This window comes from Hyperoodon ampullatus (genome assembly GCF_949752795.1).
Source record: "Hyperoodon ampullatus genome assembly, chromosome: X".
NCBI lineage: Eukaryota > Metazoa > Chordata > Mammalia > Artiodactyla > Ziphiidae > Hyperoodon > Hyperoodon ampullatus.
Window position 1 is genome coordinate 196,081 of NC_136913.1, and position 25,583 is coordinate 221,663.

Below are 25,583 nucleotides of genomic sequence, written 5' to 3' on the forward strand. Positions count from 1 at the left end.
TTCGGGCTCTGTGAGGTCCCTGGCTGGCCAGACCCGAGCCCCGGGACAGTGTGCTACCTCTTTCCACCAACAGGAGGTGACCGTTCCCTCTAGCTTTTTATCCTGTGGGGATGCTAACAGGGTGGGGGGGCGGGGGTCAAGGAGTGTAGTGTAGTCACAGTAGGTAAAGCAAGATCTAGGCCTGGGACCATCAGCAAGGAGCGCCACCTCTCTCCGTGGGGGGTCTGGTGCGGGTGAGGTCGGGGGGGAAACATTTCGGGGCCTGGGTCCTCTGGACAGAAGACTGGAGGAGGGAGGCCACGCAGCCCAAGGCAACAGTTAACCACAACGCGGCGGGACATGTTCCTTCTCGACCCTGACAGGGAACCCCGTCCTCCCAACTGAGAGGACAAGGTTTGTGGAAACACTGCTGCCTGCTCAGATATGCGTGTCATGCTGCTGCGGCCAGACTCCAGAATTCGCTTGCAGTGGAACTGGGGGAGGCAGCCGAGCTCGGTTAACTGCACAGATGGGGACAGCTCCCAACTCCCTCCTCCAGTCCCCAAATGGACCAACCTGGGATTCCGGGAAATCCCGGAGGGATATACCAAAACGAAAGGGAAAGGGAGTAATAAAACTAGCTTCCTCTTTCCCGACCCCCACCGCCCCACCCCCTCCCCGCCCGGGTGCCCCCTGCAGGCCACGTCCTCAGCACCTGATACCAGAAAGCCCTGGGCTGTTGCACTCTCCTGACCAGAGGGGCAGCTGCTCCTCGTCTACCTGCGCCCACACCCCCCTCCTCTGGGGCCCTTGGCCTCTGGACTGTCTGACCTTCAGTCCACCTTCAAGAGCCCAGAGACAAATCCAGGTGAGACGCCCGCTTCATTGGCACAGGTGGGACCTGGTCCCCATCCTCACAGCCCAGCCAGAAAGCTTTGTGCACACTGTGTCATGAGGCTGCCTGTCCCCAGGCAGCTGGAGGGGTCGGGAGTCAGATGGGGAACCAAAGTGTCCTTGAGGTTGGAGTGTGGGCAGGACAGGGTAGGAGGGGTGAGAGGTGATGTGTCATCATTCCCAAACCAGGCAGGGAGTGTGTGCTGTGTTTGCATTTCGGACAGGGAAGAGTATGTCAGATGGAAGCTCTGAAGTAGCACACCTTGCAGGCCAACCTACTAGGGCAGTTCTTCCCTAAGCCAATGGGTGGCGCAATACAACGCAACAAACTGTACATATATCCTTATAATGAATTTGGCAACTGGAAAGGAAACGTTACAGGTCATGGCAACCGAGGCACGAGGAGCCCGTCCCGCCCGCCCAGGCTTGCGCAGTCTGGAGGTGGAGCCGGGGTAGGCTGGACAGGCAGCTCCCGGCTGGGGCCTGGGCCGGAGAGCCCCAGAAGGCGTGGCAACCCGCAGACAATTTCCAGAGCCCACTGCAGCCGGGAGACATTCCCTACAGAAGAGCCTCTGGCCCTGTGTGTCCACCCTGCACACAGCACGACCCCGTCGACCCCTGGGCCTCATTCACGGCTGTCTGGCCGCCCCTCCCCTCACTTCCTGAGTGTCTGAGCCCCCAGGGCCCCCTTGGCCGAGCCTTCTCTGCACACCTGGCTTTCCTGACTATCCCTGCCTCTCTGAGCACACCGTGTCCTTCCCCGGGGTCTGCGGGTCTGGCTAAGGGTCCCTCTCGTCCCCGGGTGGGCACCCCAGCCAACGCTGATGCTTGCCTTTCCTGAAAGATGGCCCCCTCAGTCTCACCAGCTCCAAACTGTGTTGCGTTTACTTCTGGGAAAGAGGGAATGAAGAGGAAGCCCCATTCCGGCCTCACACAAGGTGCGTGCTAACCTTGTGGACCCAAGGGACCACCACAAAGAGGCTGGAAGCCGGCGGAGGCACAGCCGCTACCGTCACCCCTGCTCCTCGGCCCAGCTTCTCTCTTCTGCCATCAAACCCCTCAGCCGCCACCAGAGGAAAAGTGTGGGCCTGATCCTGTCACTCTGGTTCCAAAACTGTTCTGTCTATAAAACGAAGTCAAAGCTAGCTGTCTGGCCACCCTTGCAGCCCCTCTGCGATGCGTCCTCCCCGTGAGCCAGGCACCCAGCCCCTTCCCCTGCCCCCTGCCCCCACCCTCTTCTAGAGTGAGCTCCGTCCATCCCGCTCCTTCAGTTCAGCTCAGCTGCCACCTCCGCTGACCCACCAGCCAGAGGTAACCTCTCCCTCCACAGACACACCTGGCCTGCAGCTCCTCTGTCCCACGCCCGGCTGGGCTGAGCAGAGCTGAGAGCATGCGCCTGCTTCACTGTGAACCCCAGGGCCCAGCACATGGCACAGGCTCAGGGATGTTTACTGGACAGATGGATGACCATGAGGATGAGCAGGCAGATCACTCACGGTAGCGGGTAGTGGTCCTCCTTTTGAGTCTCTACACTTCACCACAAAGTGCTGAGGCAACAGCAAAAGGGAGGGTGGGGGAAGGCAGCACCAGAAAGCAACAACTCCATGCCTTCCTCATCCCCCCACAGTATGCATGTGTACACACACATGTGCACGTACACGCCCAAGCATACCTGCATTCACACACATGTACACACACACATGCAAAGATGGACTGCAGTCACACACAGGCACACAATCACACATGCTGCACATGCAAAAACACGTGCATACACACATATGTGCCTGCCTGCACGTAAACACACTCACATGCACTCGGGTGTACACAGACCTGTGCACAGACAGCACACACATGCACGTGCTTGTGCACACTCACGTAATACACACACATACACACAAAAGCTCAGGAAATTTCATAAAGTTTGTTTTTGTTTCAGCCTCCCCAAGAACGAGGAGACAGCAGATGGTCCCTGGGAAATAAAGATGGTCACGGCCCTGCATCTGTCACAGAGGCTAGTTGAAGGCTCAAGCACGCTCTGCCCTGCCCAGTCGTGGGGTACAGACCCAGCCTGCTCAGCTGCCTCAGCCGAGCCTTCCGCTGCCCCAGCCCCTCGTGGGAGAAGCAAGTCTGAGTGTCACTTGCAGGTCATGTCTGTGCTACTTCTGGACTGGGGGTCTTGTGTTATCTTGCATGGTATCTTGCTGTGGGCTGAGGCTTACATTTTGCTATCTACTCTTCCGTAAGCACTTCACCATATTCCTGAATGCCTATGCCCTCCAGAGGCCCCAGTTCTAGAACACTGGAGTTGGGAAACAGTCAGCCATCTCTGTGCACAATCACAAAGCTGCAGTCTGACCCAAGTCCACTTCTTGTATGTCTTAATGCTGCTCCACCTGGGGCTGATTGCGGAGGTGCTGGGCCTACAGTCCATGAAGATCTGGGAGACATGATCCCCCTCTCGCAGGCCTGCACAGACTTGCCTTTGCCTGTTAGTCCAAGTCATGCTCTATACAACATCTCTGTTTTTCTCCTCTAGAAAAAAATATTCCCAGAAGCAGCAGCATCTCTTTAGACCACAGTCAGGATAACCCTCCTGGAATGAGCCTCAATCCTGCCTCAACTGGACTCTCTCCTGCCCTCTGCCTGACAAGGACCAGGCCTTGGGTGTGGTCAGTCTCCCCTCCAGTCTGACTGGGCCTTCCTGACCAGAGAACCCAGGAATACCCCCTGAGCCTGTGGACTCAAGCACATGCTGTGGGAAAATGTGCTGATGCATAAAAAAAATGATAGGACTCTCCAAGACCATGAAAAATCACACACAACACGAACCATAAATAACAGCCTGGCTTGTTCTACACTGTGTGAAAACTGTAAATTTTTCACTACACTGGAACACACTCAGAGATGCTCTGGGCCTGGAAGAGCCCCAGGGCCATTGTGCTGCCCAGAGTGGAAAGGGCCTCACATAGCACCTTCTGGATCCTCACTGTGATGGGATGGGGGACCCAGGGAGACTGCATAAGAAGTGGTTACGGGAGCCCAGCCAAGCTCCCAGGCTTTTGGGGCCTGGAGGGTCAGAAAGCTCAAGTACTCCCCTTGCTGAACTTGGATTCAGAGTCCCAGGTGCTCTGTGGGCAGCAGGATCTTCCCATGAGGACACTGACCATCTCCTCCAGGCCTCTACCACACAAAGGGTGACCAAACACAGGGCGGTGCCACAGGGATGCGGGCAGGCCAGGGAGCCTGAGGGAGAGGAGGTGGGAAGCGGTGACACCCCCAGTTCCATGGTCTTCTCGTCCACCTGGAGCCCCTGCCCTGGTGCACAGTTCACTCCCGGGCTCACCGTGAGTGACGTGCTGAGCAGGCCTGAGTCTTACCAATGGCCAGATCTCTCGGGCCCTCTGCGTCCTGTGTTTTCCTGCAGGTAGCACACCCTTAGTAACTCCTCAAATCACGGATGGAGAGGGTCAATGAATGAATGAGTAAGATAATGAGTGAGCGATGAAGGAACAGACAAACGGGCAGATGGTGGATCCACGCTGCCATGCTGACCCCGAGGACGAAATGTCACAGGTGTGCAAGACTCTCCCACGAAACAGTCTCCACCACCTGCCGACCCCAAGCCACTCCCTTCAGGACACCCTAGCTCCGTACCGTAAACTGTACCCTAACCCTAGCCCATAACCTAACCCATACCCTAACCCTAACCCCTCAGCATACCCTAACCCGTACCCTAACCCTAGCCTGTACTCTAACCCGTACCCTAACCTGTACCCTAACCCATACCCTAACCCTAACCCATAGCCGAACCCTAACCTGTACCCTAGCCCGTACCCTAACCCAAACCCTAAACTGTACCCTAATCCTAACCTGTAACCTAACCCATACCCTAAGCTGTACCTGTACCCTAAGCTGTACCCGTACCCTAACCTGTACCCTAAACCCTAATCCTTACCCCTAAATTAATTTTTTAAAATATTTTTCTGGGGATAAAACAAATTGCAGAACAGCAAAATAAAACAGAAAGTAACCTGAGTGTTTCTCAAAAAGCTAAGTCTGAAATACTTGGTACTTCTGTTCTCTGGACTGTTAAGTAGCCTATAAAGAGTGTGAGAGCTAAGTCTGTTTTTCTGCAGTGAGAAACATGATGTTCCAGATGTAAGGAACACCTGGATAAAATGAGAAAGCTACACATTATGCTGATCGTTTCAGGGAGTGGGAAAGGATGGCAAGTGGTAAAATATTATCTTTTCCTTTAATCTTTTTAAATTTCACTTGTTCCAAAGAACTTGGATTATAACTGTACTTTTAAAAAGTAACAGTGGGGGCTTCCCTGGTGGCGCAGTGGTTAAGAGTCCGCCTGCCGATGCAGGGGACACGGGTTCGTGCCCCAGTCTGGGAAGATCCCACGTGCCGCGGAGCAGCTGGGCCCGTGAGCCATGGCCGCTGAGCCTGCACGTTCAGAGCCTGTGCTCCACAACGGGAGAGGCCACAGCAGTGAGAGGCCCACGTACCGCGAAAAAAAAAAAGTAACAATGGAAATTTAAAAGAAAAAAATATATATTGTGTGTTTAATTAATTTCATAGAATTATTATCCCTGAATCATAATTCTGTTAGTACACCAGTATACAGATTATTTCTTAATATTTAGGTGAGAACCATTTCCTTCTGTTTTTGAGAATAATTCTGTAAACTCATTTCCAATAATGGCACTCTTCCCCAAATCGAAGGTTTAACAAGGGAGATGCTGGCAGAATAATCATGAAAACACAAAGCAATACAACAGCAACAAAAAATTTCTAACTTCCAATAACAGCTCAATTTAGAAGAGGGTTTATATCTTCAGAACAAAAGCATTCCTCCTTGACTTTCTAACCAGTCAAAATCTGGGTATTCTACAGAACATCTGTGCTGTTATTCCTCACTTTCTGATAACCAGGCGTCTCACAAACTCAGAGAGCACAGAAATAGCTCATTTTGTACATGTCTCAGCCAAAGGATGGACCCCAACCATACTTTCAATGTCACATCCCTCTTGAGAGGGTACCCGGGGAGTCTGTGTCTTGTGTTCTGGAACAGTCTTAGTGTAAAGCAAAGACTTTAGGGACTAGATTCTCTGGAGAGCCTGGAAAATGACCATTTAATCCACGTTGGAAGGCCTTCCCTTTGGGATCTAAGTACTCACTTTCCACTAGAAAATCCGCTTGTTTTCGGTACCAGGATCCCTCACTGAACAAACGTGCCTGAAACCCAGAAGAAGAAACTCACGGGTCATCCCAGGGGCTACCTTGGCCTTGAACTTGCTCGGTGGGCCCGTGGAGCTCACGCTTGGGGGATCGGGTGGAGATCAGGGCATGTGGTTAACGGTAATTACGACTCAATAATCAGTGTCTCCTGCTGGATCCAACCGCGATCACCTCGCATTTGGGTCAGAAATGGTTCAACATGGATCATTTAACTCTAGAGAATGTCACAGGCGAATTCTATCAAGCATTTAGAGAAGAGCTAACACCTATCCTTCTCAAACTCTTCCAAAATATAGCAGAGGGAGGAACACTCCCAAACTCATTCTACAAGGCCACCATCACCTTGATACCAAAACCAGACAAGGATGTCACAAAGAAAGAAAACTACAGGCCAATATCACTGATGAACATAGATGCAAAAATCCTCAACAAAATACTAGCAAACAGAATCCAACAGCACATTAAAAGGATCATACACCATGATCAAGTGGGGTTTATTCCAGGAATGCAAGGATTCTTCAATATACGCAAATCAATCAATGTGATACACCATATTAACAAATTGAAGGAGAAAAACCATAAGATAATCTCAATAGATGCAGAGAAAGCTTTCGACAAAATTCAACATCCATTTATGATAAAAACCCTGCAGAAAGTAGGCATAGAGGGAACTTTCCTCAACATAATAAAGGCCATATATGACAAACCCACAGCCAGCATCGCCCTCAATGGTGAAAAACTGAAACCATTTCCACTAAGATCAGGAACAAGACAAGGTTGCCCACTCTCACCACTCTTATTCAACATAGTTTTGGAAGTTTTAGCCACAGCAATCAGAGAAGAAAAGGAAATAAAAGGAATCCAAATTGGAAAAGAAGAAGTAAAGCTGTCACTGTTTGCAGATGACATGATACTATACATAGAGAATCCTAAAGATGCTACCAGAAAACTACTAGAGCTGATCAATGAATTTCGTAAAGTAGCAGGATACAAAATTAATGCACAGAAATCTCTGGCATTCCTATATACTAATGATGAAAAATCTGAAAGTGAAATCAAGGAAACACTCCCATTTACCATTGCAACAAAAAGAATAAAATATCTAGGAATAAACCTACCTAAGGAGACAAAAGACCTGTATGCAGAAAATTATAAGACACTGATGAAAGAAATTAAAGATGTTACAAATAGATGGAGAGATGTACCATGTTCTTGGATTGGAAGAATCAACATTGTGAAAATGACTCTACTACCCAAAGCAATCTACAGATTCAATGCAATCCCTATCAAACTACCACTGGCATTTTTCACAGAACTAGAACAAAAAATTTCACAACTTTTATGGAAACACAAAAGACCCCGAATAGCCAAAGCAATCTTGAGAACGAAAAATGGAGCTGGAGGAATCAGGCTCCCTGACTTCAGACTATACTACAAAGCTACAGTAATCAAGACAGTATGGTACTGGCACAAAAACAGAAAGATAGATCAATGGAACAGGATAGAAAGCTCAGAGATAAACCCACGCACATATGGTCACCTTATCTTTGATAAAGTGGCAGGAATGTACAGTGGAGAAAGGACAGTCTCTTCAATAAGTGGTGCTGGGAAAACTGGACAGGGACATGTAAAAGTATGAGATTAGATCACTCCCTAACACCATACACAAAAATAAGCTCAAAATGGATTAAAGACCTAAATGTAAGGCCAGAAACTATCAAACTCTTAGAGGAAAACATAGGCAGAAAACTCTATGACATAAATCACAGCAAGATCCTTTTTGACCCACCTCCTAGAGAAATGGAAATAAAGACAAAAATAAACACATGGGACCTAATGAAACTTAAAAGCTTTTGCACAGCAAAGGAAACCATGAACAAGACCAAAAGACAACCCTCAGAATGGGAGAAAATATTTGCAAATGAAGCAACTGACAAAGGATTAATCTCCGAAATTTATAAGCAGCTCATGCAGCTCAATAACAAAAAAACAAACAACCCAATCCAAAAATGGGCAGAAGACCTAAATAGACATTTCTCCACAGAAGATATACAGACTGCCAACAAACACATGAAAGGATGCTCAACATCTTTACTCATTAGAGAAATGCAAATCAAAACTACAATGAGATATCATCTCACACCAGCCAGAATGGCCATCATCAAAAAATCTAGAAACAATAAATGCTGGAGAGGGTGTGGAGAAAAGGGAACACTCTTGCACTGCTGGTGGGAATGTGAATTGGTACAGCCACTATGGAGAATGGTATGGAGGTTCCTTAAAAAACTACAAATAGAACTACCATATGACCCAGCAATCCCACTACTGGGCATATACCCTGAGAAAACCATAATTCAAAAAGAGTCATGTACCAAAACGTTCACTGCAGCTCTATTTACAATAGCCCGGAGATGGAAACAACCTAAGTGTCCATCATCGGATGAATGGATAAAGAAGATGAGGCACATACATACAATGGAATATTACTCAGCCATAAAAAGAAACGAAATTGAGCTATTTGTAATGAGGTGGATGGACCTAGAGTCTGTCATACAGAGTGAAGTAAGTCAGAAAGAGAAAGACAAATACTGTATGCTGACACATATATATGGAATTTAAGGGAAAAAAATGTCATAAAGAACATAGGGGTAAGACAGGAATAAAGACACAGACCTACTAGAGAATGGACTTGAGGATATGGGGAGGGGGAAGGGTAAGCTGTGACAAAGCGAAAGAGAGACATGGACATATATACACTACCAAACGTAAGGTAGATAGCTAGTGGGAAGCAGCCGCATAGCACAGGGAGATCAGCTCGGTGCTTTGTGACCGCCTGGAGGGGTGGGATAGGGAGGGTGGGAGGGAGACGCAAAAGGGAGGGGATATGGGAACATATGTATATGTATAACTGATTAAATTTGTTATAAAGCAAAAAATAAAAAAAATAAAATTTAAACTCTAGAGAATGATTAAAAGACATTAAAGTCTGTTGCATTTGTGGATTTTTGTTACCAAACAACCGAGAGGTTGTGAAGGTCCCCCGGCCTGTTTGCATCCCGGGAACGTCTGTCTGGGGGCCCTGGAGCCTCTCTGCAAAGTGAACATCGGGAAGGGGGTCCTGCCTCACCGTGGGGGAGTTTGGCCCCAGGATGTGATTCCCTGCTTATCGACAAGATGCCCAAAGTTGTATTTTTTCCTTTGGGTAAAGACAATCAACAGGCGTGTGACGGGTGGTCCGGGCCGCCTGGCCCTGTAAACGGGGAGATTCTTCCTGCTTGCTGGGATCTCGGGAGACATTTTAATTATACCCGTGACGCTACCGTGGGGAAGGGCGAGCACTGGCAGCCGTGAACGCGTGGACGGAGAGCGGACGGGGAAGCCGGACCTGCCTCCTTCACGGCCAGCGTTCGCAGGGCTTCTGCCGGGCGGCCGGCACGGAAGAATCGGAAAGGCTGGTTCACGAACACACACAAAACTTTTACTGTCTCGCGGCTCAAGCGCCCTGGACGGGACGTCAGCTCCCAGCCCCACCGGCCCTCCCGCCAGGCTCACGGGGGTGGAGGGCCCACGCAGCGAGCCCGCTTCTCTCTGAGGCGGGAACGCTGCAGCCCCCCAGACCCCCGTGAGCGCCCCCCTCAGTCCTCGGGGAGCACCCCCATCCTTGGGCGTCCTTTCACCCCGGAAAGAGCTTCCTGAACCTGCCGTAAGCGGAGTCGCTTATGATGACCTTGACGTCAGCCACCCCGGCCTCAGGCCTCACGTCCACCGCCTGCACCGTGGCCTCCTGATGCAGCCAGCTGGGAGGAAGACGCGTTTGGTGGGAACAGGCGGCCCCGACGGAGCCCCGAAGCCCCCAGCGAGGCGTCCTGCTTCTTGGCGGGTGACATCGCCCACGGCCCCGGCGTGCGGGTAAGCGGCCGGGCACCTGCTCACCGCCTGAGCAGCCAGACCGGTTGCGGGGGATGCGGCTGCCCCCGCGTTGCACCCGGGCCCCACCTGGCGCCGTCTTCCCCGCCCCGCGCAGCGACTGGTGCGACCCCTCCCGCTCCCCCCGCCGGGCCAGCCCAACCCGACGCACCTCAGCTGCGGCCCCGCCAGCCCCACTCGCAGCGTGAGGACCCGTCTGCCCGTGGCTCTCAGAACTGCTTCCTCCAGCCTGGCTTTCAGCTCCTGCAGCCCGAGCCCCAGGAGCGCAGACACGGCCACCGCGCCGGGTTCGGCGGGTCTGTACCTGTAGGGGCGGCCGCCCGCTCAGCGAGAGGGGCCGGAGGGGGGTCCCCGCCCGCAGGCCCAGCCGTGACGGGCTCGGATTGTGGCGGGCGAGGACGCGGCCCCGCCGGAAGGTGAGAGGAAGGACGTGCGTGGGGCTGGGGTGCGACCCGGGCGCGCGGGGTCCAAGCGCGCAGCCCACTCCGCGCGCCGCTGCTCGAGCGGCAGCAGGCGGGGCAGGCAGGGCACGCCTGGGAGCAGCAGCGGGGAGGCGGCCGCCCCGCCGGCGGGAGACCCGCGCGCGCCCTGGTCGCCAGCGCGAGGGGTCCGGCGGTGGGAAGGCGGCAGGCGCTCACCCGGGCACCAGGTCCACCTTGTTGGGCACTTCCACCATGCAGTCCAGCAGCGGGCGCGGCAGCTGCAGGGCCCGCAGGGCCGACAGGACGCTGGCCTTCTGCAGCTCTGTCTCGGGGTGGCTCACGTCTCGCACGTGGACGATCAGATCCTGAGGACCAGAGGGGCCGGGCGGTCAGACAGCTCGGGTCTAGCGGTGCCCGGACCCGCCCGGGAGAACCTGCCAGGCCCACGATGGGGTCTGCGCACCGCTCTCCGTGGGGGGTGGGTGCGGCTGCCCCACAGAGGCTTGTGCCCCAAGGGGGCGGGTGGGACCTGAGGCCACAGAGCCGCTCTGCCGTGCACGGAGCCCCCCAGTGCCCCTCGTTCCGGGCCAGGATGCCGCTCCAGGTGCACCCGGACTGAGGGCCTGCCTTGTGTCCCCGCCCCGCAGGTGCTGGCCCTACGCCTGCGTGCGGCCAGTTGCCTCCGTCACCAACCCCCCACCCGGCGGGTACTGTGCTCGAGGCTCCGGGACGCTCCACTTTTCTGTGAAACCAAGCTCACGTTCTAAAAAGGCTTCCACCCCTATGCCACATGTTTTACAGGCAGGTACCTTATGCAAAATTCAGAAGAGACAGAAAAGGAGAAATAGCAGCTGAGGGTAATTCTGCCGCAGGAAGGATGTGCCCTTTACGATTTGGGGGGCTCGCTTCTGGGTTGTCTGTATCTCTTTTTTTTGATGAACTTAAATTATCTTTTAATCAGTGTTTCAGTTCAGAAGTTCTAGATTTTCAGAAACTTTTGAGGACGGTGCTGGCAGCTGCACATGGCCCTCAGGCTCAGCTGTTGTGACCTCGAAGGTGTTGGGGCATCTGTCACACGGAAGGCCCCGCAGCCCCTGTGCCCTGAGTAGATGCCAGGGAGCACTGGCTCCGGGGCCCAGTGCAGCCAAAGGGTGCAGAGAACCCCTTCTTCATTAGCATTGAATTTACAGCACTTACAATCGAACAGTCAAAGCACAGCTCGCTGACCAGCATGGATGTGGGGATACAGTCATCGTGAAGTTTTCTATAATGGACCCTGGCCGAGATGCTGTGATGAGGTAACCCTGCCGCGTGATGCTGTGATGAGGGGACCCTGCTCCTTGATGCTGTGATGAGAGGACACTGTCGATTGGTGTGGTGATGAGGGGATCCTGCCCAGTTATGCTGTTATGAGGGGACAGTGTTTGGTGATGCTGTGATGAGGGGACATTGTCCCTGGGTGTGGTGATGAGGGGAACTGCCCAGTGATGGTGTGATCAGGGGACCTTGTCCCGTGATGCTGTGATGAGGGGACGCTTTTCCATGATGCTGTGATGAGGGGACCCTGTCTCGTGATGCCGTGTTGAGGAGACCCTGTTCCGTGATGCTGTGATGCGGGGACCCTGTCACGTGATGTGGTGACGAGGGGACCCTGTCCCTTGATGCTCTGATGAGGGGACCCTGTCCCGTGATGCTGTGATGTGGACACATTGTCCCGTGATGCTTTGATGAGGGAACCCTATCCCTTGATACTGTGTTGAGGGGACTGTGTTCCTTGATGCTGTGATGAGGGGACCCTCACCCGTGATGTTGTGATGAGGGGACCCTGTCCTGCGATGCTGTGATGAGGGGAACCTGTCTTGCGATGCTGTGATGAGGGGACCCTGTCCCGTGATGCTGTGATTAGGGGACCCTGTCCCGTGATGCTGTGATTAGGGGACACTCTCCATTGGTGAGGTGATGAGGGGATCCTGCCCAGTGATTCTGGGATGAGGGAAACTGTCCCTTGATGCTGTGATGCAGGGACATTGTCCCGGGATGCTGTGGTGAGGGGACCCTGTCGCGTGATGCTGTGAGGAGAGGATCCTGTCCCTTGATGTTGTGATGAGGGGACCCTGTTCCATGATTCTGTGATGAGGGAACCCTATACCGTGATGCTGTGATGAGGGGACCCTGCCCAGTGATGCTGTGATGTGGGGACCCTGCTCAGTGATGCTGTGATGAGAGGACCCTGTCCTGCGATGCTGTGATGAGGGGACGCTAGGCCTTGATGTTGTCATGAGGGGATCCTGTCCCTTGACAGTTTGATGATGTGACCCTATCCCACGATGCCGCGAAGCGGAGACCCTGTCTCGTGATACTGTGATGAGGGGACCTGGCCCCGTGATGCTGTGATGACGGGACCCTGTCCCTTGATGCCGTGATGAGGAGACCCTGTTTCGTGATGCTGTGATGCGGGGACCCTGTCACGTGATGTGGTGACGAGGGGACCCTGTCCCTTGATGCTCTGATGAGGGGACCCTGTCCCGTGTTGCTGTGATGTGGACACATTGTCCCGTGATGCTGTGATGAGGGGACCCTGTCCCTTGATGTTGTGTTGAGGGGACCCTGCCCCGTGATGCTGCGATGAGGGAACCCTGCCCCATGATGTTGTGATTAGGGGACCCTGTCTCTTGATGCTGTGATTAGGGGACCCTGTCCGCTGATGGTGTGATGAGGGGACCCTTTCCCTAGATGTTGTAATGAGGGGACCCTGGCCCGTGATGTTGGGATGAGGGGACCTGCCTCCCATTTCTGGGTATTTGAGGCGACCTGGCCCTCCACACTCACCGAGTGGCGCACGTCCTCCAGGGTCGCCGAGAAGGAGTCGAACAGGCTGTGGGGCAGCTGGGAGAGGAAGCCCATGGTGTCCATGTAGATGACGGTCACCCGGGAGGGCAGCCACCCCGCGTGCGCCGTGACGTCCAGTGTGGCAAACAGCTGGTCCCGGGGCTGGATGGCGGCGTCCCCCGTCAGCGCCTTGATCAACGTGGTCTTTCCTGAACGTGGGGCACAAGGGGACCGTGCGTGTCAGACCCCTCTGGCCCCCCAGTGAGCACTGTGGACCTCGGGGCTGCCCCACGCTGACCACGTGCCGCTGGAGGGTGGGCAGGGGCAGGAGGTCTGTGCGCTGGGAACTCTGTGCAGGACCCGTGGGACGCTGCGCGGGCTGTGCACGGACTGGGCTGCCGCGGTCTAGGCTTCAGGGTAAAGTGGACCAGGGCCAGGGCAAGCGTGCTGGTGTAGAAGGGAGAGACGGCGTAGACGCAGACAGTGGTGACGTGCATGTGAGGTGGGCAGGCGTCCACACAGGCGGAGGGATGGTACCGTGGAGTAACCGAGCTGTGGTGTGGTGTCTGTGTAGACGAGGGGATGGTGGAGTAGGGGGTGCAGTGTGTGCAGAGAGGTAGTGAGGGGGTAGACAGTGCTGTGTGTACCTGAGGGGCCCTAGAGCACCCGCCTCCACAGCCTTTCCTGACAACGTGGACACTCTGTCCACCGAGCCCAGGCTCAGGGGCACCAGTAGTAACCGTCCAGCCCAGGGACACCCCCTGGCTACGCCTGGTCCACCAGGAGGTGGTGACGGGTCCTGCCGTCGAGTAACTGGAGGGCGGGGCGCAGCCTGGACGCCGCTCCTCAGTGAAGGGCCCTGAACTCCCGGCCGGTGAGAGTCGGGACCAAGCGGACACTCACTGGATGCTCTGACAGTTAGAGGACACGCCGCCCTCCGAGGATGCGGCCAGGAGGGGCCGTCGGGATTTCCTGGCACGGGTGATCTTACCTGTAGACATTTATGACTTTTCAAGCCTGGACGCCCCACAGCTTCCTGTGCACGTCTGTGGGACATTCCCTCCCTCCTCTGGACGCAGACCGTGAGCGCCTGCTACAGGGACGGGCCTGGCATGGCAGTGCTTCCCGAGCACGTGGCGGGGCCGGGCCTCAGGGCAGCCCAGCGAGCGCTGTGGACAGAGTCCCCACAGTGCAGGGAACGGGGTGCTTTCCCCTTATCTCAGGGCACCTGGGACCCTACAGGGCGCCCTACACTGTCCCCCACGGGGAGTCCACTTGATGTGCTCGTGCAAAGCTGAGAACAGACTGTCAAGTCTTCCTCGGTGACACCTGAATCACTCTGATCCCTGGAAGATCCTGCCCAATGTCAACGGACTTAAAACTGTCCCCACTTCGTCGTTCTCAGAGTCTGGAGGACATCCACTGAGAGGGGCGTCAGCGCACAGCAGTCACACGGGGGCCGCGTCGCCCCCGGGACGCCCAGGGATGGGGCCCGAGTCCCGTCCTCCTCAACGGGGGCTATGGCCCTCCGCGAGCACCCAGTCTCGCCGGGTCGGCAAGCGGGTTCTCCTAGCGCACCCCGCCCAGCCCCGGCGGGCCCACTCCTCACCGCAGTTTGTGTAGCCCACCACGGAGACCACAGGGATCTCCCGCCGCCTCCGCTGCTGGCCCAGGAGAAGCCTCTTCCGGCGGAGTCTGTCCAGGGCCTTCCGAATCTTCGCTTCCTTATCTTTCAGGAGGCGCTGCTGCACCTGCAGGAAAGACTCTCCTAGAAACATGCAAGATGGCGAGTCAGTGGGCAGACACGAAAGGGGCAAGAGACACGGGGGTGCCTGCGGGGGACGTGGACAGGCTCCCTCTTGGGGCTGCAGGGACCCCCCTCCCCACCCCAGCCTGCTCCCCTGTACACTTGGCCCCAACACCTTCTGTCCTGAGACAGCTCTGCCCAGCGCGAGACGGCCTGGCACTTCTGCCCTCTGAGGTCACCTGGGCTCCCCTTTACCCAGGAGGAAGAGGCCAAGGGGAGAGCCTCAGAAGGGCCCCCATGATACCCACAGCGGGCTGACTGGTGCCCCAAAGATGTGTCCACACCCTGACCCCCAGGACCTACAAATGGGGCCTTATTAAGAAACAGGGTCTCTGCAGGTGTGATGCAGGGAAGGGTCTGAGATGAGGTCCCCCTGGAGGAGGGTGGCCCTACATCCAATGACAGGGTCATTCTAAGAGACAGAAGAGGAGAGACACAGAGGAGAAGCCACGTGAAGATAGAGGCAGAGACGGGAGGGACGCGGCCACGAGCCCAGGGACGCCCGGAGCCCCCAGAAGCTGGAAGGGGCGGGAAGGACCCTCCCCTGGAGCCTCCAGAAGGAACCAGCCCCTGTAACTCCTTGATCTGCTCTGCAGGATTCACGGAGGATCAACGTCTGTGGTTTTAAGGCACCGGTTCGTGGTCCTTCGTTACGGCCGCACCAGGGAAACACCCTGACACCCTCCTTTGACTGTGACCACGGACGAGGCCCCAGCAGGACCTCTGAGGGACGTCGTCCCCTTTGTAGGGGTGGTGGCCACGACACCTCCCCCTTCTGAGCTCCCGGTGACAAGACGTCAGACACTGTACCTGACCCCATGATGTTGCGGGAGTCCCGTCCTCGTCCGCCCAGGTGGGCAACGTGGTTTTTCAGGCAGGACCTGGCGTGGAAATGGGTCGGCTCAGGAGACGGGAGCACGTGCCCGTGGGAGGCTGGCACAGAGCCCTGGCTCGGGAGTGGGCATCTAGACAGGAAGAACAGGCTCGCTCGGGGCCTCCCCGCCGCGTGGGCCTTCACGGGCGGGGACGCAGGGTCCCTTGCTGGGTGGCGCTCCTTGTGGGCCGCGTGCCCTGGTAGGTGTGCTGCTTGGCCACGTCCCCACTGGCCACATCCCACCCTCACCACCCTGGCAACAGTCCAGGTAGGGAAAGCAAGAAGGGGTCCAAGGAGGGTTCCGTCTGCCCCGAGCCCAGGCTCTGCAGGTACCTGAGCAGGGGGAGCTCAGCCAGTGCCACCTGCAGCCGGGCCTCCTTGGTGCGGGCGTTGCAGCGGAAAATATGAAGAACTACCGTGAATCGGTCGAACACCCGCACACCCCAGGCGGCTTCCAGTTCTTTCTAGAAGATGGAGAGCGAGGGAGGGGACCTGTGGTGACCCCAGGCCCGTGGAGACCTGTGTCCTCACGGGGACACTGACCCACTCCCTCAGCCGCCGTGGGCGGGAAACAGCGAGCTTCTGAGGTACCTTGGTGGCTGCAGCCATCCTCTCCACATTCAGGAAGACGGCGGTGATTTCCGGGGACCCTCTGATTTTCTCTAGGAAAAGAGGTTGGCCTCTCAGAGGCCTGCATGCCCATGATGTCTGTCTGGGGACCCTGCACTTTGGCCGGGTTTGCCGGACACCCCGAGTCTCTGAGCACAGTATTTGTCAAGTGTGGGTCGGGGAGGACCGGACCGGGTCCCTCTTCAGGGGAGTAGATCTCACACACATGGGGGTCCCGTGACCCCACGGGGACTGAGTGCCCGTTAGACAGAGATGGGCGGTGAGCGCCCCCCTTGGCCTGTCTCCTGCTCTGAGCTGTGAGCTAGACATGGGTTTGGGGCGGGGACGTCGGGGTCCATGGAAGGCAGGGGTCACACGCAGGACCCCCTCCGCCGGGCACTGGCGGGGGGGCGTGGGCTGGGCTGGGCTGGGGCGCGGGGCTGGCGTGCGCCCGACTCTCACAGGTCCCGCCTGTGTCCTGGGGCCTCGTTTGAATTCTGACGCGGGCGTGGTGGCTTTTGCCGTCTCATCCAAGTTCCTGTGAGGCCCAGAGGCACGGCCATGCTTGCTCTGTTTCTGGGAGGGTGATGGGGACACGTGCGCTGGACTCACCTGTCAGGCGCTCCAAGGTCCCTCTGCTGAAGATGAGCTTCCTGTCTGGCGTTTTGGTGGGCACCACCATCGTGTCCACCACCGACCAGCCATCCAGCGTGTGCACCAGCGCTTGTGCCTCCACCACCTGCCACTCAACTTTGGGGAGAGACAGGCCACTGTGAGGGTCATTTCCGGCTGGGTCAGCCCCGGGCTGTGTCCAGCCCTGCCCAGGGCCCTGGGCCATGTGCCCCAGGCTGGGACGGCTTCCTGCTTCATGCCTACACAACGGCCCTGAGAGAGCGCCCCAGTCAGCATTTGCTCGAAATGCAGCTCTGTTCTTCTGGGTAGACGGTCAGGAGGGGTGGACACAGGACCGGGGAGGGGAGGAGGGCCCTGAGCTGAGCAGGGATGCGGGGATGGCCGCCCCCCACCCCCCGTGTTGGAATCTGGGACGTCTGCCCCGTGGGGACACATGGTCCCTTGTGACCCACTGGACAGCGTCCCCTGTGAGGCTCCTAAGGGCCCATAGAACCTGCCGCCCTGCCTGCAGGGTGGGCTGTGTCCCCGTGGGTGCCCTGTCCTCGGTGAGCCCAGCCTGGTCTTAGCCTGGCCCCAGTGGCTGCCCATACCGAGCCTGGCCCCAGAAAGGCAGCGCCCACCCAGGGTCCCTGGCTGTGAACGGTCAGGATGGTGATGATGAAAATGATCTGTGCGCGTGCGTGGGGCGTGGGTGGTGGGAGAGGCAGGGCCCACCCAGGGCAGGAGCCCAGGACACTGAGGGCACAGGCCGTGGATGGAGGGCTGACGGGGCCACCCCGCCCTAGGCTCTCCTCCTGACAGCCCTTCCCGAGCAGGAAGGGGGCACGGGGCAGCCGAGACTCTCCCCTGAGGGACAGCAGGCAGGTGGGCAGTGACGCCAACGTGCCCCGGGGCTGGGCCCAGACAGGGTGGACGAGGCTGACTACGGTCTGGAGGAGCGGTGGCCTGGAGGACAGCTCTGTGGGGCCCCGGGTGTGTTCTCTGTGAGATGGGGAGCGTGTGCCCCAAGCCCCACGGGAGGCCGGCCCCCCATCCCGTGCCCATGCCACCGCCCCCTGGGAGGCCACCCTCGCACAGAGTCTCAGAGCCGCGGCCCCTCTGTGGCGCCCCTGCTTCGCTGTCTGTCCCCACTCCCCGGACACCTGGGTGCTGCTGTCTCTGGGGTCACCTGACCCTCCTCAGGGCACAGCCAGGACACAGGCCAGAGGCTCGGGAGTAGGGGCCAGGCAGGGTCTGAGGCCACAGAGCAGGGTCCCCCCATTCTCTGGGCTGTGCGGGGGTCCCCATCTTCTGGGACATGCGGGGTGGGGTCTCCCCATCCTCTGGGACATGGGGAGTGTGTTCCCCCATTCTCTAGGCCAAGGGGAGGCGGAGTCTTCTTCGGTGTGACTCCCCATCGGCCCGCCAGCTCGTCCCACCTCCTCCAGCTGCTGGTCGCTCAGGTCAGCAGGTGCTTGGTCACGCCTGACCTCCGTCCTTCAGCTGCAGGTCTGACCCAGCAGTAATCCCTGCAGGTGCTGTCTCTCCCGATCCCAGGGGCCACGGCCCCAGCTCCGTGGTGAGAGCCTGCGCGGGGGCCAGCGGCCTCCCTCCTGCTGCGCTGCACAGCTGCCCGCTTGGGGGTCTGGCACCCCGCAACCCCACCCCGAAGGCCAGGGTTAGGATTCGGTGGGGATGGAAACGGAGAAGCACTTGTGCAGGTGACAGCCCAGGGGCACAGGCACCATAAGGCACTGAACCCTGATCCCAGGACCACAGCAGGCTTCCCCTCCCCCACACATCAGCCCCTCCCCACAGACGTCTATTTACAGCAGTTCCTTTCACCTTGTGCATCACGTCCAGCTATCGAGAAAAAATTACCAGGCACACCAAAAGGCAACCCGAAGAGACACAGCAAGCATGAGAACCAGACGTGCCAGGGATGTTGGAATTACTGGACCAGGAATCTACAACAACTATGATTAACGTGCCAGGGGCCCTAATGGATTCAGTAGACAGCATGCAAGGACGGATGGGCAAGGCAAGCAGAGATAGAAATCCCAAGAAAGAACCAAAAAGACCTGCTAGAGATCACAAGTGCTCTGGCAGAAATGACGAGCGCCTCCCATGGGCCTGCTGGTAGACTGGACTCGGCAGAGAAAGGATCCCGGAGTTTGAGCATATGACAACACGGAAAATTAAACACGTCTGCTCTGCAAAGACGTCATCAGCAGACTGAGAAGTTAAGCCACAGACCTGGGAGAAAATACGTGCAAAAAACGCATCCATAAGCACTGGTATCCAAAATATAAAAACAATTCTTAAAGATCAGCAATAAGAAAACAACCTACTAAAACGTGGGCCAGAGACCGTAACAGACACCTCACCAAAAAGATATACAGGTGGCAAATGAGCATGTGACAAGATGCTCCACGTCCTCTGTCATCAGGGAAATGCAAACTAAAACAGCAATGAGGCACCACCACACGCCTATCAGAACAGCCGAAATCCACAATCCTGACAACACGAAATGCCGACAAGCATGTGCAGCACCCCTCCCACGGGTGCTTGCTGGGAGGGACGCAAGATGGTACGGCCACGTTGGAAGATGGTCTGGCAGTTTCTTATAAAGCTAAACACACTCTTACCATACAATCCAGCTCTCATACTCCTTGCTATTTGCCCAAAGGATGTGAAAACTTACAGCCACACAAAAACCTGCACATCGATGTTTATAGCAGCTTTATTCATAATTGTCAAAACGGAAACAACAGAAATGTCCTTTAGTACATGACTAGATAAATAAACTGTGGTCTATCCAGACAACAGAATATTATTCAGCGCTAAAGTGAAATGAGCTGTCAGGCCATGAAAAGACATGGAGGAACCTTAAATGCATATGACTGAGTGAAAGAAGGCAGTGAGAGAAGGCTGCAGACTGTGTGATTCCAGCTCTATGACACTCCGGAAAAGGCACAACAACGGAGACAGTAAAAGGCCCACCGGTTGTCAGGGGTTTAAGAGGGGGAGGGAGGGATGAATGGGTGGAGCACAGGGGATGTTCAGGGCAGTGAAACTGCTCTGTGTGATGCTGTAACGGTGGGTACATGTCATCATCCATTTGCCCAAACCCACAGAATGTACACCACCAGGAGTGAACCCTAATTAATGTAAACCGTGGACTTGGGGTGACGACGTTATGTCAACATAGGCTCGTCAGCTATAACAAATTCACTGTCTGGCGGGGATGCTGAAAACGGCAGAGGCCATCCATTGGTGAGGGCACTGAGTATATGTGAAAAATCTCCATACGTTCCTCTCAATTTTGCTGTGAAACCAAAAGCACCCTAAAAAAAAGTTTTTAAGAAAAAAAAGGAATGAAGCACTGACACAGGCTACAACATACGTCTGCCTCAGAAACATGGCGCTCAGTGAGAGAAGCCAGACACACAAGGCCACATATCACTCACGTGAAATGTCCAGGACAGGCAAATCCACGGGGCCAGAAGGCTGATTCCCGGTTCCCAGGGGTTGGGTGCGGGAGAAGCAAGGGGGAGGCCTGCTACTGAGGGCACAGGGTCTCCTTCCGGGGAGATGAGCACGTTGTGGAACCAGACACAGGTGGTGGCTGCCCAAGGCTGTGAACGTACTAGTCGCCTCTGAGTGGTACCCTTCAAAGTGGTTCATCTTATGCTCTGCGAACTGTATCTCAATAAAGGTCTAAGAGGAGGAAAGGAATACGGAGAATGCCACCCCTCCCCCGCAACTGGGTCACTGCTCTGCTCAAACCCAGAGGACCTGTGATGACCTGACTCCTCGCATGGCTGCACCACCGCAGTGACTTGCCTCTGACAGCCCCGAAACAGCCGAGGAGCAGCGGTCCCAGGAGGGCCCAGGACGTGCTCGCTCAGGAGCCCTAACCCTGAACACTGTCCCTGTTCATCCGTGGGGTCCGTCTCCCCAGGCCATCCAGGACCACCCTGGTGAGACGGCCCCGTCCCCGCCCCCCTCCGTCCGCCTTCCTGCTGGGTTCTGAACACAGCACTCAGGTCAGGCGGCGGGCTCCTGCCCGGCCTGTCTGCTGTCCCCCCAGCCCCACCGGAGCGGGTACAGTGGGGTTGCTGATGGCCGAGGGCCATGGAGGCAGGTCCCAGGCGTCTCAGGGGCTCAGCCGGGCTCACGGTTTCTGCTACAAAGGGCGTGTGAACACGCTTGTGCACCACCTTTGGGCGTAGTACTCAGTGATACACAGCGAAAGCGGGTCAATAAAGGCTTAAAGCTGAGGGACACACCCCGTGCAAACCGGCGTTAGTTGTTCGATTCTCTTCCTTTACAGATGGGGATGCTGCGCGGGGCAGCAGGGCCGAGCGACAACCTGGGGCGCGTCCGAAAGGGGAAGGGGCCCCGGACCCGCTGTGTGCACGGGGGAAGGCGCCCCAGCCCAGAATTAGGATTTCCAGGCCCGCTGCAGGGATGCGGCTCCCGGGAGCGGGTCGGGTGGGGGCGGTCCAGCCTCCGAGTCCCCGCCCCCATAAGCCCGGCCCTATAGGGGTCCCAGCCCTCGGAGTCACGCCGCCATAAGCCCCACCCCTTCAACCCGGCCACTCAGGAGCCCCGCCCCCGACGTCCCCGCTCTACGAGCTCCAGTTCTCGGAGTCCCGCTCCCAGAAGCCCTGCCCTACGGGCTCCAGCCCTCAGAGTCACGCCCCCCAACACCACGCCCCTTCAGTCCGGCCAATCAGAAGTCCCGCCCTTCGGCGTCTCTGCCCAGAGCGCCAGACCTCGAAACCCGCCCCCGGCCTCCCCGCCCTTTAAGTTCCGAGACTTGGCTCTCTTCATGACTCCCCCCCACCCCCACCGAGTCCACGGCCACGGTCCCGGTCACCTCGGGTCCCCTGCGGCTTCCCGGGTCCCCACTTGACGTCAGGGTGAAGCAAGCACACGCGCTGGGCTCCCGCCGGCAGCAAAAAGTCCCTCCTCAGCAGCTCCTCCTCCTCCGCTTCCTCAGCCTCCTCCTTTCCTCCAGTCAGACTTCTCCGGCCACCTGCATGTGGGCCCCGCCCCCCACCCCGTCGCCCCTCCGGGCCCCCCAGGCCCCCGCGGAAGGCGGCGAGCGCGCGCTCGGGGCAGGGTGGCAGCGGCGGCGCGGCCCTCGGAGCCCCGCAGCCACGAACCACGCTAAAGAGCCAGGACCCCGGGCGGACAGCGGCTCCCAGGGCGCACATACCGCAAGCGCTCCTACGCCACGGGCGGGGCCTCGGGAGCGTGCTCTCGTGCAGTTGCCCATTGGCCGCCCGGGTCACGTGATCGCAGACGCCTGATTGGTGCGCGCGGTCCGGGCCGGGGGGCCAGTCTGGGACGCCGCAGCCTGGGGATATGCTTTTCTCTGCCGCCGGTGGTCGAGGCGACCTCCCAAGGCAGGTGGTGCCGGAGCAGGGCCCGGCAGGGCACCCAACCCGGTGGGCGCTCCCCCACGCTCGCCACCTCTCCGCGCCCCGGTCAGGCCTCCGCGCAGGGTCGGGGTCCGGTCCTGGGAATCAGTTCCATCTGGGGATCAGTTCCGGAACCCTGAACTCTGCCTTGGTGGATCCGACTGTGGCTCCAGGGATCCCAGACCCTGCCTTGGTGGGGGTCCGAGGGCGGCCCCGGGAGTCCCAAACGCTGCCTTAATGGTCCGAGTGCAGCCCTGGGTTCCCAGGTCCTGCCTTAGGGCTCTGAGTGTGTCACAGGAGTCCCAGATCCTGCCTTGGGGGTTCAAGTGCATTTCTGAGGGTCCCAGACCCTGCCCTAGGCGTACAAATGCGGACCCGGGTCCTAGACGCTGCCTTAGGGGGAGTCTGAACTCTGCCTTAGGGGTCCTGGTTCAGCCTGGGTTTCAGACCCTGCCTTGGGGAGGGGTCCCGGATCCTACCTTAAGGGTCCGAGTGCGGCCCCGGGGGTCCTGGACCCTGCCTTGGGGATCCAGTCCCATCCCTGGAGGTCCCGGACTTTACCTTAGGGTCTGGAGTCTGGACTGGATGGGTATTGCAAACACTGCTTGGGGGGTTCAAATCCAGTCCGGGGATCTGAAGTCTATGGTGGTAGCTTGACTGTGGCCCTGGGGGTCCAGGCAAGTCGCGGTGGATCCTAAATTCTGACTTGGGGCTGTGTGTCTGGCCCAGAGGTCACAAACTTGGCCTTAGAGTCTCCTGTCTGGCCCTGGCAGGATGAAGTCAGCGCTGGTAGCCCGAGTGTGGGAATGCAGCCCTGGGGCCCAAGACCCTGCCTTGCCGGTGGGGGTGGGGGGTCCTAGTGGGACTCCACAGGTCATGAACCCTGCTTTGGGGGTCCCGTCCTATTCCTGGAGGTCTCAAACCCTGTCTTGCAGGTTCCACTCCATCCTTGGGGATCCCAGACCCTGGCTTATGGGATCTGAGTGCAGCCCTGGGAGTCCCCAGCCTTGCTTTGCAGGCCCAAGTCTGTGACAGTGCATTCCCAGGCTCTGCTCTGGGGGGTTGGAGTGCCGCCCTTTGGGTCCCAGACCCTGCCATGGGAGTCCAAGCCCATCCCCAGGGGCCCCTGACTTCGCCATGAGTGTCCGATGCTGTCCTCCTTCAGGGGTCCCAAATGCTGGTCGGGGCTTCCCAATAGGACAAGGGGGTGTTCCAAAGTCTGCGATGGTAGCCTGAGTGCAGCCTTGAGGGTGTGAGTCATGCTAGGGGTCTCAGGCCCTGCCCTGAAGGTCCGAATCCAGCTGGCAGATGGAGCTTGGTTCATGATAGCAGAGTCCTCGGCATCACAGAAAGTGGGAGGCGGGCTGATTCCAAAGGAGCACCCCTCGCGTTCACACTGTAATCAGTCATGTCCTCCTGGCAAAACTTAAAGATGGCATATGGTGTGGAGAGCGTCACAAGGAACCCCAACCGTCTCTAGGGGGGTCTTGTTTTTACGGGACAATGGTTTCAATGGGAATGTTCCTTCGTAAGTGTCTGCAGAAAGCCATGGCCTTTCTGATGTTTCAGGAGACGGTGTTCAACCACATCATTGTAACATAGAGAAGGAGGGAGACCCCAGAGGGACGTGGAGACGTGTGGCCTGAAACGGGGTTGCAGACACAATTTCCATTTAGGAATGGGTGTGGAGGCTGAAAAGGAACCTTTGAGGCCAGGACCTGTCATGTGCACAGCTTGGCAAGTGTGGTCAGGCTGTGCACAGTTGCAAGTTTAAATTGAGATGGAGATTATCAGCCTCAAAGAAAATGGGTGAAGGCTTAGAATCTTGACCCAGGGTTGCCAGTGGGGCCCCGGACAGGTGGTCATTCCTGGGGGCAATTTCCCCGTGGATAGAAGGAGAGGCGGAATTAAAACCCCCAACACAGAAATCACGCATGTGTAAGTTCTGGTGGCTGGTCCTTTTGTGGCTAGTCCCCCTACCCTCCTCCATCACAACGGCGGGACACAGCCGGGAGGCCCAAGGAACGCCGTAGACCGGGTCCTGTTAAAACCTCGAGCTCCTTTGTCCCAGCACGGGTGCGTCCATCCGTAGGGCCGGCTCCGGTGCTGGGGTTGTGCAGGGCTGCATGGGGAGGGTGGCTGACTGCTCCGGTCCTGCCACGCCGCCTGGCGGGAGATGCGGAGAGGTCACCTCGTTCCAAGCCCTCCTGCACGGCCTTACTTGGGGGGTGGAAGGCCCGCAGCTCCTGTTTCCTGAGCACTCGGTCTGAGGGAAGCGCTGGTCCCCTCCTGCACACAGACCTCTCCGGCTCTTCTCTGCTTTGGGACTTGTCTCTGTGCTGCCCTGGCGTCGTCACCAGGCTGTCCCCCAGAGCCTGCCTTCTCCGGGGTTTCCAGGGGTGTGTGGGGGGAGAGTTAACACACTCGATCATGAGGTAACGCAGTTGTTTACTGCTTTACTATTGATCGCATGTCATACGGCTGCTGACAGAGGGCAGATGGTTTCCCCCTGAGTACGCTGGGAGCCCTAAAACCTCACCGAGATGAAACTCCAGGCCTCTGTGGAGACGACTCAGCAGACAGTCGTAGAACATCTACCACCGTTCATGGTAAACAGCATAGATGTTGGTGTGACGACGATGATGAGGCTGCGGGAGGAGCTGGGAAACCGGGTGAAAGAAGTGACCGCTGCCTGGTGTCGTCGTGTGAAGGCGGGCTCCCAAAGGTGCACCGAGGGCCACAGGGCTGGAGGCGCAGCGTAGACCGCAGCTTGCAGTGGAACGTATTCCATGTCCTTGATTCTCTCCTACCAGTGATTTTGAGACACATCGTTGATTTAAAAACTTTTTACCACCCTTCCCACCCACAACGCAAAAAAAAAAAAAAAATACAGACAAGCCCCAGCCAGTACAGATTTGCTTGTGTGGGGGGGTGGTGAGAAGTCTCGGATT

The 25,583-nt window shown here is 57.1% G+C and overlaps 1 protein-coding gene across 1 annotated transcript; it reads right to left on the minus strand.

The window, feature by feature from the left end:
* Window positions 1-9,759: 9,759 nt before the first annotated feature.
* GTPBP6 (GTP binding protein 6 (putative)) lies at window positions 9,760-22,425 on the minus strand (the record flags this gene model as incomplete). The annotated part of the gene is made up of 10 exons (XM_079727566.1): window positions 9,760-9,917; window positions 10,199-10,351; window positions 10,686-10,834; window positions 13,299-13,507; window positions 14,908-15,066; window positions 15,916-15,986; window positions 16,313-16,443; window positions 16,571-16,641; window positions 17,201-17,338; window positions 22,086-22,425. The coding sequence occupies 10 exons, from the start codon at window positions 22,423-22,425 to the stop codon at window positions 9,794-9,796; spliced, it is 1,545 nt and encodes a 514-aa protein (XP_079583692.1). The 3' UTR covers window positions 9,760-9,793.
* Window positions 22,426-25,583: the final 3,158 nt, after the last annotated feature.